This window comes from Eptatretus burgeri, chromosome 15 (genome assembly GCF_056783735.1).
Source record: "Eptatretus burgeri isolate ZD-2024b chromosome 15, Ebu_testis_v1, whole genome shotgun sequence".
Classification (NCBI taxonomy): domain Eukaryota; kingdom Metazoa; phylum Chordata; class Myxini; order Myxiniformes; family Myxinidae; genus Eptatretus; species Eptatretus burgeri.
The window spans coordinates 12,763,182-12,776,684 of record NC_140975.1 but is presented as its reverse complement, the minus strand read 5'-3'; the positions used below and the strand labels follow the sequence as shown (position 1 = coordinate 12,776,684).

Below are 13,503 nucleotides of genomic sequence, written 5' to 3'. Positions count from 1 at the left end.
TCGGTGACGGCTCTGCCAGCGTCGGTGACGGCTCTGCTGGTCTCAGTGATATCTCATGCCAGTTTCGGTGAGGGCTCATGACGGTCTCGGTGAGGACTCATGATGGTCTTGGTGAAGACTCATGCCAGTCTTGGTGAGGGCTCATGCCAGTCTTGGTGACGGCTCTGCCAGTCTCAGTGATATCTCATGTCAGTCTCGGTGAGGGCTCATGACGTTCTTGGTGAGGGCTCATGATGGTCTTGGTGAAGACTCATGTCAGTCTCGGTGAGGGCTCATGCCAGTCTCGGTGACGGCTCTGCCAGTCTCAGTGATATCTCATGCCAGTCTCGGTGAGGGCTCGTGACGGTCTCGGTGAGGACTCATGACAGTCTCGGTGAGGACTCATGCCGGTCTTGGTGAGGGCTCATGCCGGTCTCGGTGAGGGCTCATGCCAGTCTCGGTGAGGGCTCATGACAGTCTCGATGAGGACTCATGACAGTCTCGGTGAGGATTCATGACGGTCTCGGTGAGGGCTCATGACAGTCTGGGTGAGGATTCATGACAGTCTCGGTGAGGACTCATGATGGTCTCGGTGAGGACTCATGCCGGTCTCGGTGAGGACTCATGCCGGTCTCGGTGAGGGCTCATGACAGTCTCGATGAGGGCTCATGACAGTCTCGATGAGGATTCATGACGGTCTCTGTGAGGGCTCATGACAGTATCAGTGAGGACTCGTGACGGTCTCGGTGAGGGCTCATGACAGTCTGGGTGAGGGCTCATGACAGTCTCGATGAGGACTCATGACAGTCTCGGTGAGGATTCATGACGGTCTCGGTGAGGATTCATGACGGTCTCGGTGAGGGCTCATGACAGTCTGGGTGAGGACTCATGACAGTCTCGGTGAGGACTCATGATGGTCTCGGTGAGGACTCATGCCGGTCTCGGTGAGGGCTCATGACAGTATCAGTGAGGACTCGTGACGGTCTCGGTGAGGACTCATGACAGTCTCGGTGAGGACTCATGACAGTCTCGGTGAGGACTCATGACAGTCTCGGTGAGGGCTCATGACAGTCTCGGTGAGGGCTCATGCCGGTCTCGGTGAGGACTCATGCCGGTCTCGGTGAGGGCTCATGACAGTCTCGATGAGGATTCATGACGGTCTCGTTGAGGGCTCATGACAGTCTCGGTGAGGGCTCATGACAGTATCAGTGAGGGCTCATGACAGTCTCGGTGAGGACTCATGACAGTCTCGGTGAGGACTCATGACAGTATCGGTGAGGGCTCATGACAGTCTCGATGAGGATTCATGACGGTCTCGTTGAGGGCTCATGACAGTCTCGGTGAGGGCTCATGACAGTATCAGTGAGGGCTCATGACAGTCTCGGTGAGGACTCATGACAGTCTCGGTGAGGACTCATGACAGTATCGGTGAGGACTCATGACAGTCTCAGTGAGGACTCATGCCTGTCAGTGTCTGTAGACAAGACAAGAGATTGGACATCATCAACTGAAAGTTGTTAAGAGTATGCTAACTGCCAAAAAAAGCGAAGGTTCAGCCGTTTCGAGCATTTGTCCTTCGTCAGGGCAAAACTAATAAAATGCTTATTGACCCATCAGTTGCACGTTCGTACCTCGTTTCCCCATGGTGAGGAACATACTCTTACCAATGTTTAATCGATATAAGTAAACATGAAATAACACACAAAGTTTATAATAACAGTGCAGGTGTCGTGTCTCGTGAGCCATTGTTGAATGAATGAAACTAATGAAGAACTTTCAAACAAAAAGAAACAGGCAGAAAATTTCCCTAACAAGCCAGCAATACCGGCTCACTGCTCACACAAGGGGGAACCGGTCCTTATTGTGACTACAGTCGGTCTACGTCGACCCAGCAATAAGTTTGATTTAAGAGAACTAGCCTAACCATCATATGGAGAAAAAGGTGCAAAGGGACGTTTCAGGTTCCAAGCAAGCAAGGAGAGCCCGAAACGTCACAACAGTCTTTCCCACAGTGGTTCGCAAACCAATCTCAACATTTGGTTGGAAACATTGACTCCCCAGAATCACTTTATCTTGTGTCTGGACTGTGGGAGGGATCCATCTCAAGCCTTTATCCCACATTCCTGCTGGGACTTGCACCTGTTTGGCATTGCCTAACCTGTTCAGCAGCGTTTATGAAGCATTTTGTATTTGCTGGAGACGTCATCAGACCCAACCCCATGAATACAGTATTGCCAACAAACATTGCTTTATGAGCAACACATGTGGACTCTCATTTGAAAAGTAAGTTCCATTGTTTGATCGTTTGCTGTTGTTTTTTTGTTTGTTTTTTTAACTTCATACTTCATGTTCTTCAGTTTTAATTCTTCGTTTGAATCTCCATTGTTGTATCCAAGCATTAGACAAAGTACAGAGGAAAGTTTTGGATCCTGTGCGGAGATGACAATAGTTGTTCACATTTGTGAGAAACACTGTGGTTTGGAACAATTGGGGAGTTTCATTAGAAAACAAGCACGACACTCGGTAGAGCACGTACCTCCGCCATGCAACGGTTTATCCACAAGAGCACATCTGGCCCAATAAATTTTTGAAATATTATTATAGTTATAGTTTTTGGCCCAATCTCTCGATGGTGAGGAATCACTTTAAAAATTAAATAAATCTCGTATCCAGATACAGATTCGGATCTTCACCAAAATCTAATCAGTTCGTCCTTGTCACACAACCGAACCTGTCCACCAAGTTTCATCCGGATCCGTCCACAACTTTTTGAACTATCCTGTTCACAGACAGACAGACATTGGTGAAAACAACCTCCGTCCACCTTCGGTGGTAGATGTAACAAAGCAGGGCCCTCTTTGGTTACATCATGAGAACAGTTTCGTTCTATCAATCCTTAAAACGTGTTTTTGTTTTGTAACCTCAAGCATTTGGTGGTGTTCAAACCAAAAAATGCAACGAGCAGTCTTGGAGTATGTCAGACTGGAGAAGGATCTCGAGGTAGCAATAGATTTGGGGAGGGTAAGAAGGGCCGGTGCGACCATCAGGCCAACTAGGCAGCCGCCTCGGGCACAGATCTCAGAGGGGCGTATTACTGACCTTTAAGGGTCACAGTTTTATGCAAATTATTGTTTTAAGGAAACACTTAATAAAAGGAAAATATAATATTTCATTGTTCATAAGAGTTTATAGTTCATTGTTCGTTCATAACCAGTTTATTGTTTTCAACACTAACAATACTGTTTCTTTATCTATTCTATTCTTCTTTCTTTATCTATTCTATTCTTTCATTCTCAGCTTGGTAACAAAATTTGCAAAGGAAAAGGCACGCAAAGTGAGATTTTGATGTCTGAAATTGAAACTTTTATGAGACGTTTTTAACTCTGTTTGTCTGTTTTTTTGTTTGTTTCTCTGTCCGACTGTAAGAAAAATATTGTGGTGAAATAAATTTAGCAGTTTCAAGTTTTGTGCTTTTTATTTTTTCGACAAAACATCTGTTTTTAAAAATCGAAGTTGGCAATTTTTTTTGGGGGGGGGGATGCAAGTAGCTGGCCTTGCCGAGGGCACAAAATAGTCTGACGCCAGCCCTGGACGTAAGGGTGGGGTACGCAGACAGCACAATGCAGACGGTTACAGGTAAAGGAAAGAGGATTTTAGGTTGTTTTGGTGGGGGGATAATTATATATCGAAAAGGGTAAAAGGGTAGTGTTAACACGATAGTGATTTAGTGAGGCCTCATCTAGAATATCGTGTTCAGTTTTGGTCACCGGATCTGAAAAAGAACATATCTGCCATAGAGAGGGTACAGTGTCGATCTACGAGATTGATTCCAGGGCTGACTTCTAGCTACTCAGTTATGAGGAATGTTTGAAGGAGACAGCACTTGATATATTAGAAAGGAGCATTTACGAGGGGATTTGATGGAGATGTTTAAGATCATGAAAGGTGTGGACATGATAGGTGTGATACAGTGTTTCAACAGAGTGGACAGCATTTGGACCAGGGGCCACCGTTTGAGAGTAAAGTAGGATGAGAGTTAGGAGAGTTTTAAAACAGGTGTCTTTCCGTTGGAGAGTGGTTAATGCCTTGAATGGTCTTCCAGGAAGGATAGTATCAGCAGAGGGGGTGCATAAGCATAAATGGGATTTTGATAGGTCCCTTGATGCATTGGCGATAGAGGGGTGTGGGGATATTGGTCGGACTTGTAGGTAACTTGAGTATGGATGGGTGATTGTGTGCATCTGTGCTGAGTGTGATGTCTGTTGGAGGGTCTCATCAAGGGATAGTATGTGGACCGCAATCCAGTTGTGATGTTGCAGTTCTCCTGAAATGAACTAAACTTCCAAAAGATGAGAATCCAAATCCCAAATACTGCTGCCTTCTGGAATGCTGCAGAATTTGAACCCACATCGTCTGGGATCACAGTGCATGAATGTCCTGACGAACAGGTAACGATTAGTAACCAAATATAATACAGTACGTATTAACGAATCAATAATTGACAAGAGACATAAAACACAAGTTAATGAATGGATTAACCCCTCTGGAAACGTAGTGGCTGCAGAAACAGTAGATAGGTTCCTGAACTGGAAGCATTGGAGATAGAGCGGTGCAGGGATATTGGCAGGACTTGAAGGTAACTTATGTGTGGATGGGTCATGGATACTGGGATTGGCACAGCACGGGAATGGGCCGAATGGCCTCGTCCTCCTCTTCCTGTGCTAAAGTTCCTTTTGTGTAAAATTGACGAACAAGCTCCCTGTACAGTCATGAGCTTTCGAGATCAGTATGACACTAACTCTCGTACATCCCACCTTCGTTCCTTGTTGACCTTCCACCGTTTGTTGAAAAGCCTCAACTTCTACTGATGAATAGGTCGTTTCGCTAGAATTAATACTGGCTCGCTTGCTGTGAAATGCCAAACCCATTCAGACAAGTGTTTGAAGCAACATCTGATTATAAGGTTCATGTGATGTTTGTTTTTTTACTTGTGTTGGATACCACATGTTCTCAGGTTGTGGTGTGCAGGGATTGATGCAAGGAGCTGTACATGGCAAACAGTGAGTACAACAGTCTTCTACTCAATGATGTCACGGACGATGCTGTGGATGCTGTACAGATTGGAATTGAAAGATTAAAGGAGCATTCATTCATCCATTTCATTCGCCTTGTTGCGTTGAAAGCCTTTAGTCCTGGAATATTCTTTTCTTCTGCATTCGTATTTCAACTGAGCGGGTCTTATGGCCTCGCCACATCGATCTGGGTTGCTGGAGGACTTTTCTCCATTCTTGGAACCCTATGTCTCACGGAGATGTTGAACTGCACCTTGGACCCTGGTGCACAAGGGAATGTCCATGTGGAGGGTCTTCGTACATTCGTTCATCTCTGGCTGAAGTTGCTGATGCTGGAGCCGGCGTTTCAGGCTGTCATTGCTCTCATCTTGAGCACCTACCTCCTCCAACCGTTCTTTGATCACTGTAGTCCGTGCTACATTGCTGTTCGAATGATGGCCATCTTCGTCGTATGTAAGTTTTGATTTTTGTTGTTCGTTGTTATTATTTATTATCATAGTGGGGAGAAGCAGATCACATATTATGAGATTAGGGAAACTTTGGTACTCCAAGAGGGCAAGGAAGAGATTAAGTAAGTGGGGTTGGGTTAAAATGGGGATTGCAGACTCAAAGAGATTGAAGCAAAGCAAAGGAAATTAGATTTCAAATCAAGAAGTTTTGAAAAGGAATTTGTTACATTCTTTATTCATTTGTTCATTTCTTTTTGACGTTTGTCATGTGATCAAGGTTTTCTCACAATGCTGAACTGCCTGTTCGTGACATTGGGATCCAAACTGCAGAGATTCTGCAAATGCTTCATGATCGTTATGCTTCTGAGTATTGCTGTAGCTGGAATCGTCAAAATGTCACAAGGTGATTCGGAAGCTTGACTCACTGCCTTTCCTGGGGTTTGTAGGATGACCTAAAGGTACGCACACTCATCTTGACTGGGTTTGGATCTCGGGCCAGCTACAAGCTGTCGTCCTGGTATCCCGCAGGTATGATGATTCATCAATGTCTGTGCCGTCCCTCGTATGGACGTGAAACCTTGCGTCCTATCTGCTGACGTTAGTTGGTGGACATTAAAGATCCCACGGTGTCCTTCATGGAGAGTCGGCGAGCTATCGCCAGCATCATGAACAAGTTACAAATTCCTACCTTAACTACTGCTGGGAAGGCAATGGCAAACCACCCAACATAATCTTTGCCAAGAAACCGCTTTGGCATCATCGGCGCTCTGTAACAGAGTATGGTACATCAGAATCAGATGTGAATTGGATGAGATCCAGTAAGAGACCATTTGCCAATTGCATTTGAAAGAGGTGGGGTGAGGGTAATTGAGAAGAGAAATCTGATGGAAAGAAGGGAAGGAGGAGAAATAGAGGAAGAAAAAGGAGATTTGTGAAGGTGGGAGAAGAATATGGAAAGAAGGCTCAGAATGGATAGGACTAAGTGAAGGCAATGAGAAAATATGGGACATACCATGAAAGGAAGGGTGGGGATAAAAGTTGTGCTATTTTAGCATTTTTAACAGGTAGATGGCCCTTAAATGTGTATAACCTATGCTAAAGGTCACTTTAGACCAGAAGTCCATGATTATAATTATTACCTTTGTTGTGCAGGAAATACATCCAGACTACAAAATGCTTTTGGAGGATCTGTCTGGGAAATTACTCCAATTTCATTGGCTCTTTGTGTTGCTGTCTTCTCCTATTGGGGCCAAAAAATTCCAAAACATCTGATACATGAGACGAAACATCAGAAAAGGTGATGAATACTTGTACAGTATTGTTATGTGGAGACCGTTAACCATTCAGGAAGAATTGTGAGTGTTGACAGAAGGATGGGGCTGACAGGATGGCCTGGATGTTAGTGTGGCAGAAAACAGCAATTTTTGAGAGGAATCGTGCAAATGATGATACAAGCATCAAATTTGGCACATTTGTTCTCAAGGGGATTCTAATCAAATCTGCCTGATTGGCCATTTGAAAATCCAAATTTTTCAAAATTTGGATTTTCAAATGGCCAATCAGGCAGATTTGATCAGAAAGCCCTGCAGAATTGAAATGCCAAATTTGATGCTTGTATCATAATTTGCACGATTTTTCTACTATCTACTGCACTATGTTTGCACACTTACCTGTGAGGTGGATATAGCCTGGGTTTGAATCTCAAGGCAGTTATAAATTATCGTCCTGGTGTCTCGCAGGCAGGGTGATGCATCAATGTGCGTGCCATCCCTCAGAATCTCAGATGAACGTCAAGCTAAATGTCCCGTCTGCCAGCATAAGTTGGTGGACATTAAAAAAAACCCATGATGTCTTTCACAAAAAGTGGGTCAAATTACAAATTCCTGAATGTAACGCAATCGAGTAGCACGTGTCGGAGCGCCGACCCATCCAGGATCGCAACTCAAGCCAAAAACTGCTTCAGCCAATTCAATGCTCTGTATAGAGCATGATGCAAAAAATAATTCTTATTAGCTCACTTAGAACATCGTTCAGGTGAGCTAACGGGATGGTACGTCATCCGTCCATAAACACTTGCAACTTCTCTGAAACTGCTGATGGGATTGTATTCAAACTTCGGGCCCTGTCACACCTTGACGTTTTAGCCAGCGTATGGCAACGTATCAAAATGTATGTAAAACGCTGGCGTATGCTGAACTATTAATGTTTTTTTCAGTTTTGGGCGTATTCATAACGAGTTGGACGTTTGCATAACGTATTACTAACGTACACAGAACGTTTCGATAACTTATAGATAACTTATACCAACGAATGATTAGCGTGTTGTCGGCGTTCACAACCTATGCCCAACGATAGTCTAACTTATGCATAGCGCGCGGCAGTGTATCGCCGACGATCACGTGGTGTAGCCTATTAATAGGCTGCCGCTCAACGATTTGAAGGCCCCGTAACACCTTGACGATTTAGCCAGCGTATGCCGACGTATGAAAAATTTGTCTAAAACGCTGGCACACATCAAATATGTTATGGGTAAGTTTTGTATACATTAAGAGCACGCTGAAGCACGCTGGCATACGTCGTAGTACGCCGAGCTCATCGACAAATTTAAAGCATGCTCAAAATTTTTTGACGTATGCCAGCGTATGACACACGTTCCGCATACGCTGGCCATAAGTTGTAGGCACGTTATGCGATCGTTGACACACGTTACTTGTAAGTTACTCATAAGTCGAAACATGTCGAGGTAATGTTTAGCGTACCCAAAACTTATTTCTAACCTATGAGTAACGTATCTCCATCGTATATTGACGTATGTAGACGTATTTGACATCTTCAGGATGACCACAGAACTTACTGAACGTGTTTCTAACTTACAGCTACAGTATAATGGCGTATTGGCAGCGTTTAGGGGAATTGGCATATAAAAATGGGGTTCACAGGAGCAACCCGTCAGTGTTTCATACTCCATGGTTTTTTTTTTTTTCTTCTTCTTCGGCTTGACGGTGATGTTGACACTTCGATTTCTCGTGCGGTTATGATTTAAATCGTTGAGCGGCAGCCTATTAATTATATTATATTATAACCACACGAGAAATCGAAGTGTCAACATCACCGTCATGCCAAAGAAAAAAAAAAGAAAAAAAAACCATGGAGTATGAAACACTGACGGGTTCCTCCTGTGAACCCCATTTTTATATACCAATTCCCCTAAACGCTGCCAATACGCCATTATACGGTAGCTGTAAGTTAGAAACACGTTCAGTAAGTTCTGTGGTCGTCTTGAAGACGTCAAATACATCTACATACGTCAATATGCGTTGGAGATACGTTATTCATAGGTTAGAAATAAGTTTTGGGTAACTAAACATTACCTCGACGTGTTTCGACTTATGAGTAACTTAAAAGTAACGTGTGTCGACGTGTGTCAATGATTGTGTGTCAACGATCGCATAACGTGCCTACAACTTATGGCCCGCGTATGCGGAATGTGCGAGTCATATGCTGGCATTGGTCGAAAAATTTTGAGCATGCTTAAAATTTGTCGACGAGCTCGGCGTACTACGACGTATGCCAGCGTGCTCTTAACGTATACAAAACTGACCCATAACATATTCGACGTGTGCCAGCGTTTTAGACAAATTTTTCATATGTTGGCATACGCTGGCTAAATCGTCAAGGTGTGATAGGGCCTTTAGCTAAAATTATCTTTGGTGTGGTATAACTCAAACTTGTTCATGGCATCCCCCCCACCACCTCACCCCCCCCTCCATCTATAAGTCGGTCATCATAAGATTTGAAGGTCCCAAAAGTACTTGGATTTTGGTCGAGTTTGGCCACCATTTTGGATTGCAGGCATCTACTTTTCTCAAACTGCTCAACCAACCAATGCAAAACTTAAAATATTTGATCAACTTCCTCTGGGAATGTTTGATTAAAATAAGCTAATCTGAACCACAATGTGGGTACCGGTGATGTTGTAGTGGCATCATTTTGCCTTTGGTTTTGTAATATATCAATACACTTGAGCTTCGGTAATGGAGTTTCCCAGCAGGGGTTTTTGAGAATTTTTACCATGGTGGTTTAATGAAGAATTGACTCAGAATCTGAACGTTTCAGGCGTCTTTTCTTCCACACTAAAAACGTCATGATACTGTTACTGGCCGGGGGTCAGCCGCCAACCGACCGTTCTGAACGGAGCCGCAAGTCAAGTCGGCCCGACCGATTGCCCGGATAACTCCGAGCGACGGGTCCTTATACAAGAACCGAAATACGCCAATCGGCAGATCACGTGGGGTAGGGTCGATTGCCAATCTTCAATTTACCTAAATACCCACGTGATCCAACTACCGGGTTATTCCACCCTCGACGGAACTCGTACGGAACAAACCGCTGAGGCGAGCTTGTCCGTGCCCGATTCCGAGCAGCATAACCGCCGAGAACCATCCATCCAGATGTCCCCCTATTACGGCAAACCAACGGCTTTCTAACTCCCAACACACAAAATGTTCAGTCAATGAGGGAATGGACGCAACGAGCAGGTTTACATTCACACAAGGACATTTATTCTTATGAAACACGTATGCAATTATATAAGGCAAAACACTTATGCAATTATACAAGCAACAAAAGCACGACAAAAGAACTACAACCGTCTACTTATTATCTACAGTCATTTACACTTAACAGCAGTTTCTACTTATTAGACGGGCCCACGGACACACGTACACACACACACACACACACACACACACACACACACACACACACACGAAACGGTGGCTGAGGCCTTTAATCATGAGCTCCAGCTCGGAGGACAGGTGAGCTGAAAGTCAGAGCTTGACTCGAACCTTTCCACCTCGTGTGGTCTTCAACTTGTCCGGACCCGGGCTCCAGCGAATCCTCCCACGCTTCTCAACACGTGCCAGTGAGACGAGGCGTCGATCCTTCCTGTCGATCGTCGCTTCCCCGAGGATCCAACTCCAAGAAGAGGCCGACGCGTCGCACCAAGCCGGGAAACAAAATGGAGAACGACAAGCTCCATGAACCAAGAGGAAGAGGAAGAAGAGGAAGAAGCCTTCACTCGCAGCTCGAGCCGAACAACCGGCTCAAGTTCCTTCCCAAACAAAGCAGCAGCCGAAGCTCACTGAACCAGCCGAAGCAAAAAGCTTCCAAAGGCCTCAAGCCAAGCAGGACCCGATGGCTGAACGACTGCTCTCTCCGAAGCAAAAAAAGCTTACTCCTCCCACGGGACTCAGCACACGAACTCTGCCCACGGGACTCCCACGAACTCTTCAAACAAAGAAAAGATGTCCTCTTTATCCTTTGCACCCCCTCCCCTGCACCCGGCGTGACTCATGCCCTTATGATCCACCCCCCGCTCAACCACGGGTGGGAGGGAGTTGTATACGTCACCGCAGGGTTCTTCTTCCTCTTCACAGAAGAGGGGGAGGGACGTCTCCATTGTTCGCTCCCTAACTATTAAATCGATCTGCAGCGCATCTAATCGATTTCAAAACATTTAAACAATGGAAGGTGAGCTATCTAGGGAACATGCACTTATCGACATAGCTGACTAAGGGAACCTGTATGTTGTGTGCGATTGAATTCCAAATTCGTAGCAATACGTTGAGTGGGCAATATTTTGAAAAATATGAATTTTAGACACCTTGGAGTTGCACCTTATCAAGTCGGGGTAATTTTGATACAACAGGAAGTGACATCAACATTCCGGAAGTGGCCAATATCTCAAAAAAACAAAGCTCATCGACAGCAGGGAGTTTCACGACTGTGAATGTCATGTCAGTACTATCTCACCTAAGAATTGTATTCTAAATCCAGCTTTTCTTTTTACCCTGAACTATCCATTGCTCCAATTTTGGACAACCACTCACATGAGCTCCAAGATGATTGGTCCTCTATTTTTAGATCCTCGTGGAGGATCGCTAAGTCTTACTCACGTTGTTGTTCTTCATCTTCTTCTTGTGGACTTTTTTGTTTCACAGCCTACAGTTTTCATCGAAACTTCCTGAAATTTGGCATATATATGTAAAAAATACCTTGCGCAGACAGTAACCATCTCCAATTTTGAAAATTCCTCCAAGAAAAAAAGTTATGACGTCAAAATATCTCCGCAAATGGAAATCGCCTAAAAATTATCTCCGAAATTAGGCAAGCTTTTCGAATTCTGTTTGCGGGAATCGAACAGGGCATTAGCAGAGATGAATTACCGCACATATTATGATACATCACTATGACGTCATATCTATTTTTATGACGTCATTCCTATTTTGTGACATTTTTTGTTTCACAACCCAGAGTTTTCATCGGATCTTCGTGAAACTTGCCGTGTATATGCAGAAAGCCCACGCGCAGGCAGTAACCATCTCCGATTTTGGAAATTTTCCCGAGAAAAAAGTTGACGTCATAATATCGCCGCTAATGGAAATCGCCTATACCATTATCTCCGAAACTAGGCAAGCTGTTTGAATTTTGTTTGCGGGAATCAAGCTGGGCATTAGCACAGATAATTTATCGCAAACCGGATACATCACAATGACGTCATATTCGTTTTTATGACGTCATCATTAAAAGGACAAGGATCTTAGCTTACTTGAGCTTGTTTTTATTAATACTCAATTACGAAAAGAGGAAAGTACTTGTGTTTATTGCCCTGCTTTTACATGCTGGTATGCCAATTTAATCCTCACTTTTAAATCCTTCCTCCCACATTCCCACAGGAAACTATCTCGAGCGATTGTACTTTCATTGTCCCTAGTCATCGTGGTTTACATCCTTGACAACACAGCCTACTTCATCATGGTGGATAAAGTCATCGTTACATCGGGTCAGACCACAGAACTTGTGAGTCTGTCTCCACATCTGTAAATGTTTCATCGAAAGTGTTTCGTTTTTTTGATCGTGAGGGTGGGAGCAAAGCGTTGTTCGATAGCCAAGAGAAACGATTGTTATCATTACTCTTATCATAATATTGTTACGGCTGTGGAAATTCGCAAACCACCATTCAGGTCCCGTAGATGAGATAACTCTAAGTACATGTGTAGTTAGCCCCAAACCCGTTGTTTAGAGGGAATTTATGTGATTCATTCGGGCTGCGACGCTTTGAGATAGCCGTTTTTCTGTTCTATCTTTATTTTGAACAAACCACGTCTCAACCGCCAAAACCATCAAACCACCACCGATAAACCCTCCACCACCCTCACCTCTCTCCTTCTACGGCCGTTCCTGCACCACCTGTGAACACTGAGCGTCGGGCTGTCTTGGGCTCGTTCAAGATCCGCACCGAGCCGCGAGTGCAAATAGCGGCCTTTCCGAGGGAGAATTCGGATCAAGAACGCTACACGCCCACTTCTGATCCATCCAATCAGCAAGCGTGGAGCGGCTTGGCCCCGTCTCCAGGCGCGTCTGTGTGAAATCCATATATGCAATTTCTAGGATCAGGGGAGGTTCACGCCCACTTTTCCTCCGTCCAATTGGCGAGCGTGGCTCCGCCCCCGAGGTCATTCTGATCCAGAAATTTGCATATTGTTTCTCCTACCGGCCTATAAAACGGCGAGCACCAGGCGAATCGTGGCAGAGTCAGTTTTGGTGGCAGAGTCGGTTTTTGGTTGGAGAGCAGAGTGTGGCAGAGAGTGGAGTCGGGTGGGGAAGGCATTGAGTTGGGTTCTGCAGCTCGGCTGAGGAAAGTTGTGGGAAGAGGCCAAGGAGCTCGGGTCCGAGGCGAGAAGGATGGCAGTCGGCGACGAGGTCGCGGTGGGAGATCGCTCATCGCAGGACCCAAGCCAGCCAGCCATTCTCCCTCCCCCAGGGCATCAACAATTCCCCCTTTTCCCCCGTGCTGAGATAGTGCAACCAAGGGGGCCCCATTCCCACCCCACTCCAAACGTCGTGCCAACGAAACCCGCCAAGGAGCACGGAGTCGGGGCACAGCCACGCGGCCACATCTGCGGCTCGTCCGCCAACGCGTCACGAGGACGCGGGTAGGA

General features: G+C 45.3%; 1 protein-coding gene across 3 annotated transcripts in view; it reads left to right on the top strand.

Moving 5' to 3' along the window:
- Positions 1-799: 799 nt before the first annotated feature.
- Positions 800-13,503, top strand: part of LOC147011545 (Y+L amino acid transporter 2-like) — a 30,051-nt gene continuing 17,347 nt past the window's right edge. Inside the window, exons 1-5 of one of the 3 annotated variants that reach the window (XM_085857485.1) lie at positions 800-2,262; positions 4,994-5,504; positions 5,778-5,903; positions 6,653-6,797; positions 12,238-12,361. In XM_085857485.1, the coding sequence (XP_085713611.1) occupies positions 5,030-5,504; positions 5,778-5,903; positions 6,653-6,797; positions 12,238-12,361 (870 nt within the window). In that variant the 5' untranslated portion in view covers positions 800-2,262; positions 4,994-5,029. Of the gene's footprint in view, positions 2,263-3,631; positions 4,616-4,993; positions 5,505-5,777; positions 5,904-6,652; positions 6,798-12,237; positions 12,362-13,503 lie in introns of those variants that run through there. The other 2 variants (XM_085857487.1, XM_085857486.1) reach the window with 2 other exon arrangements.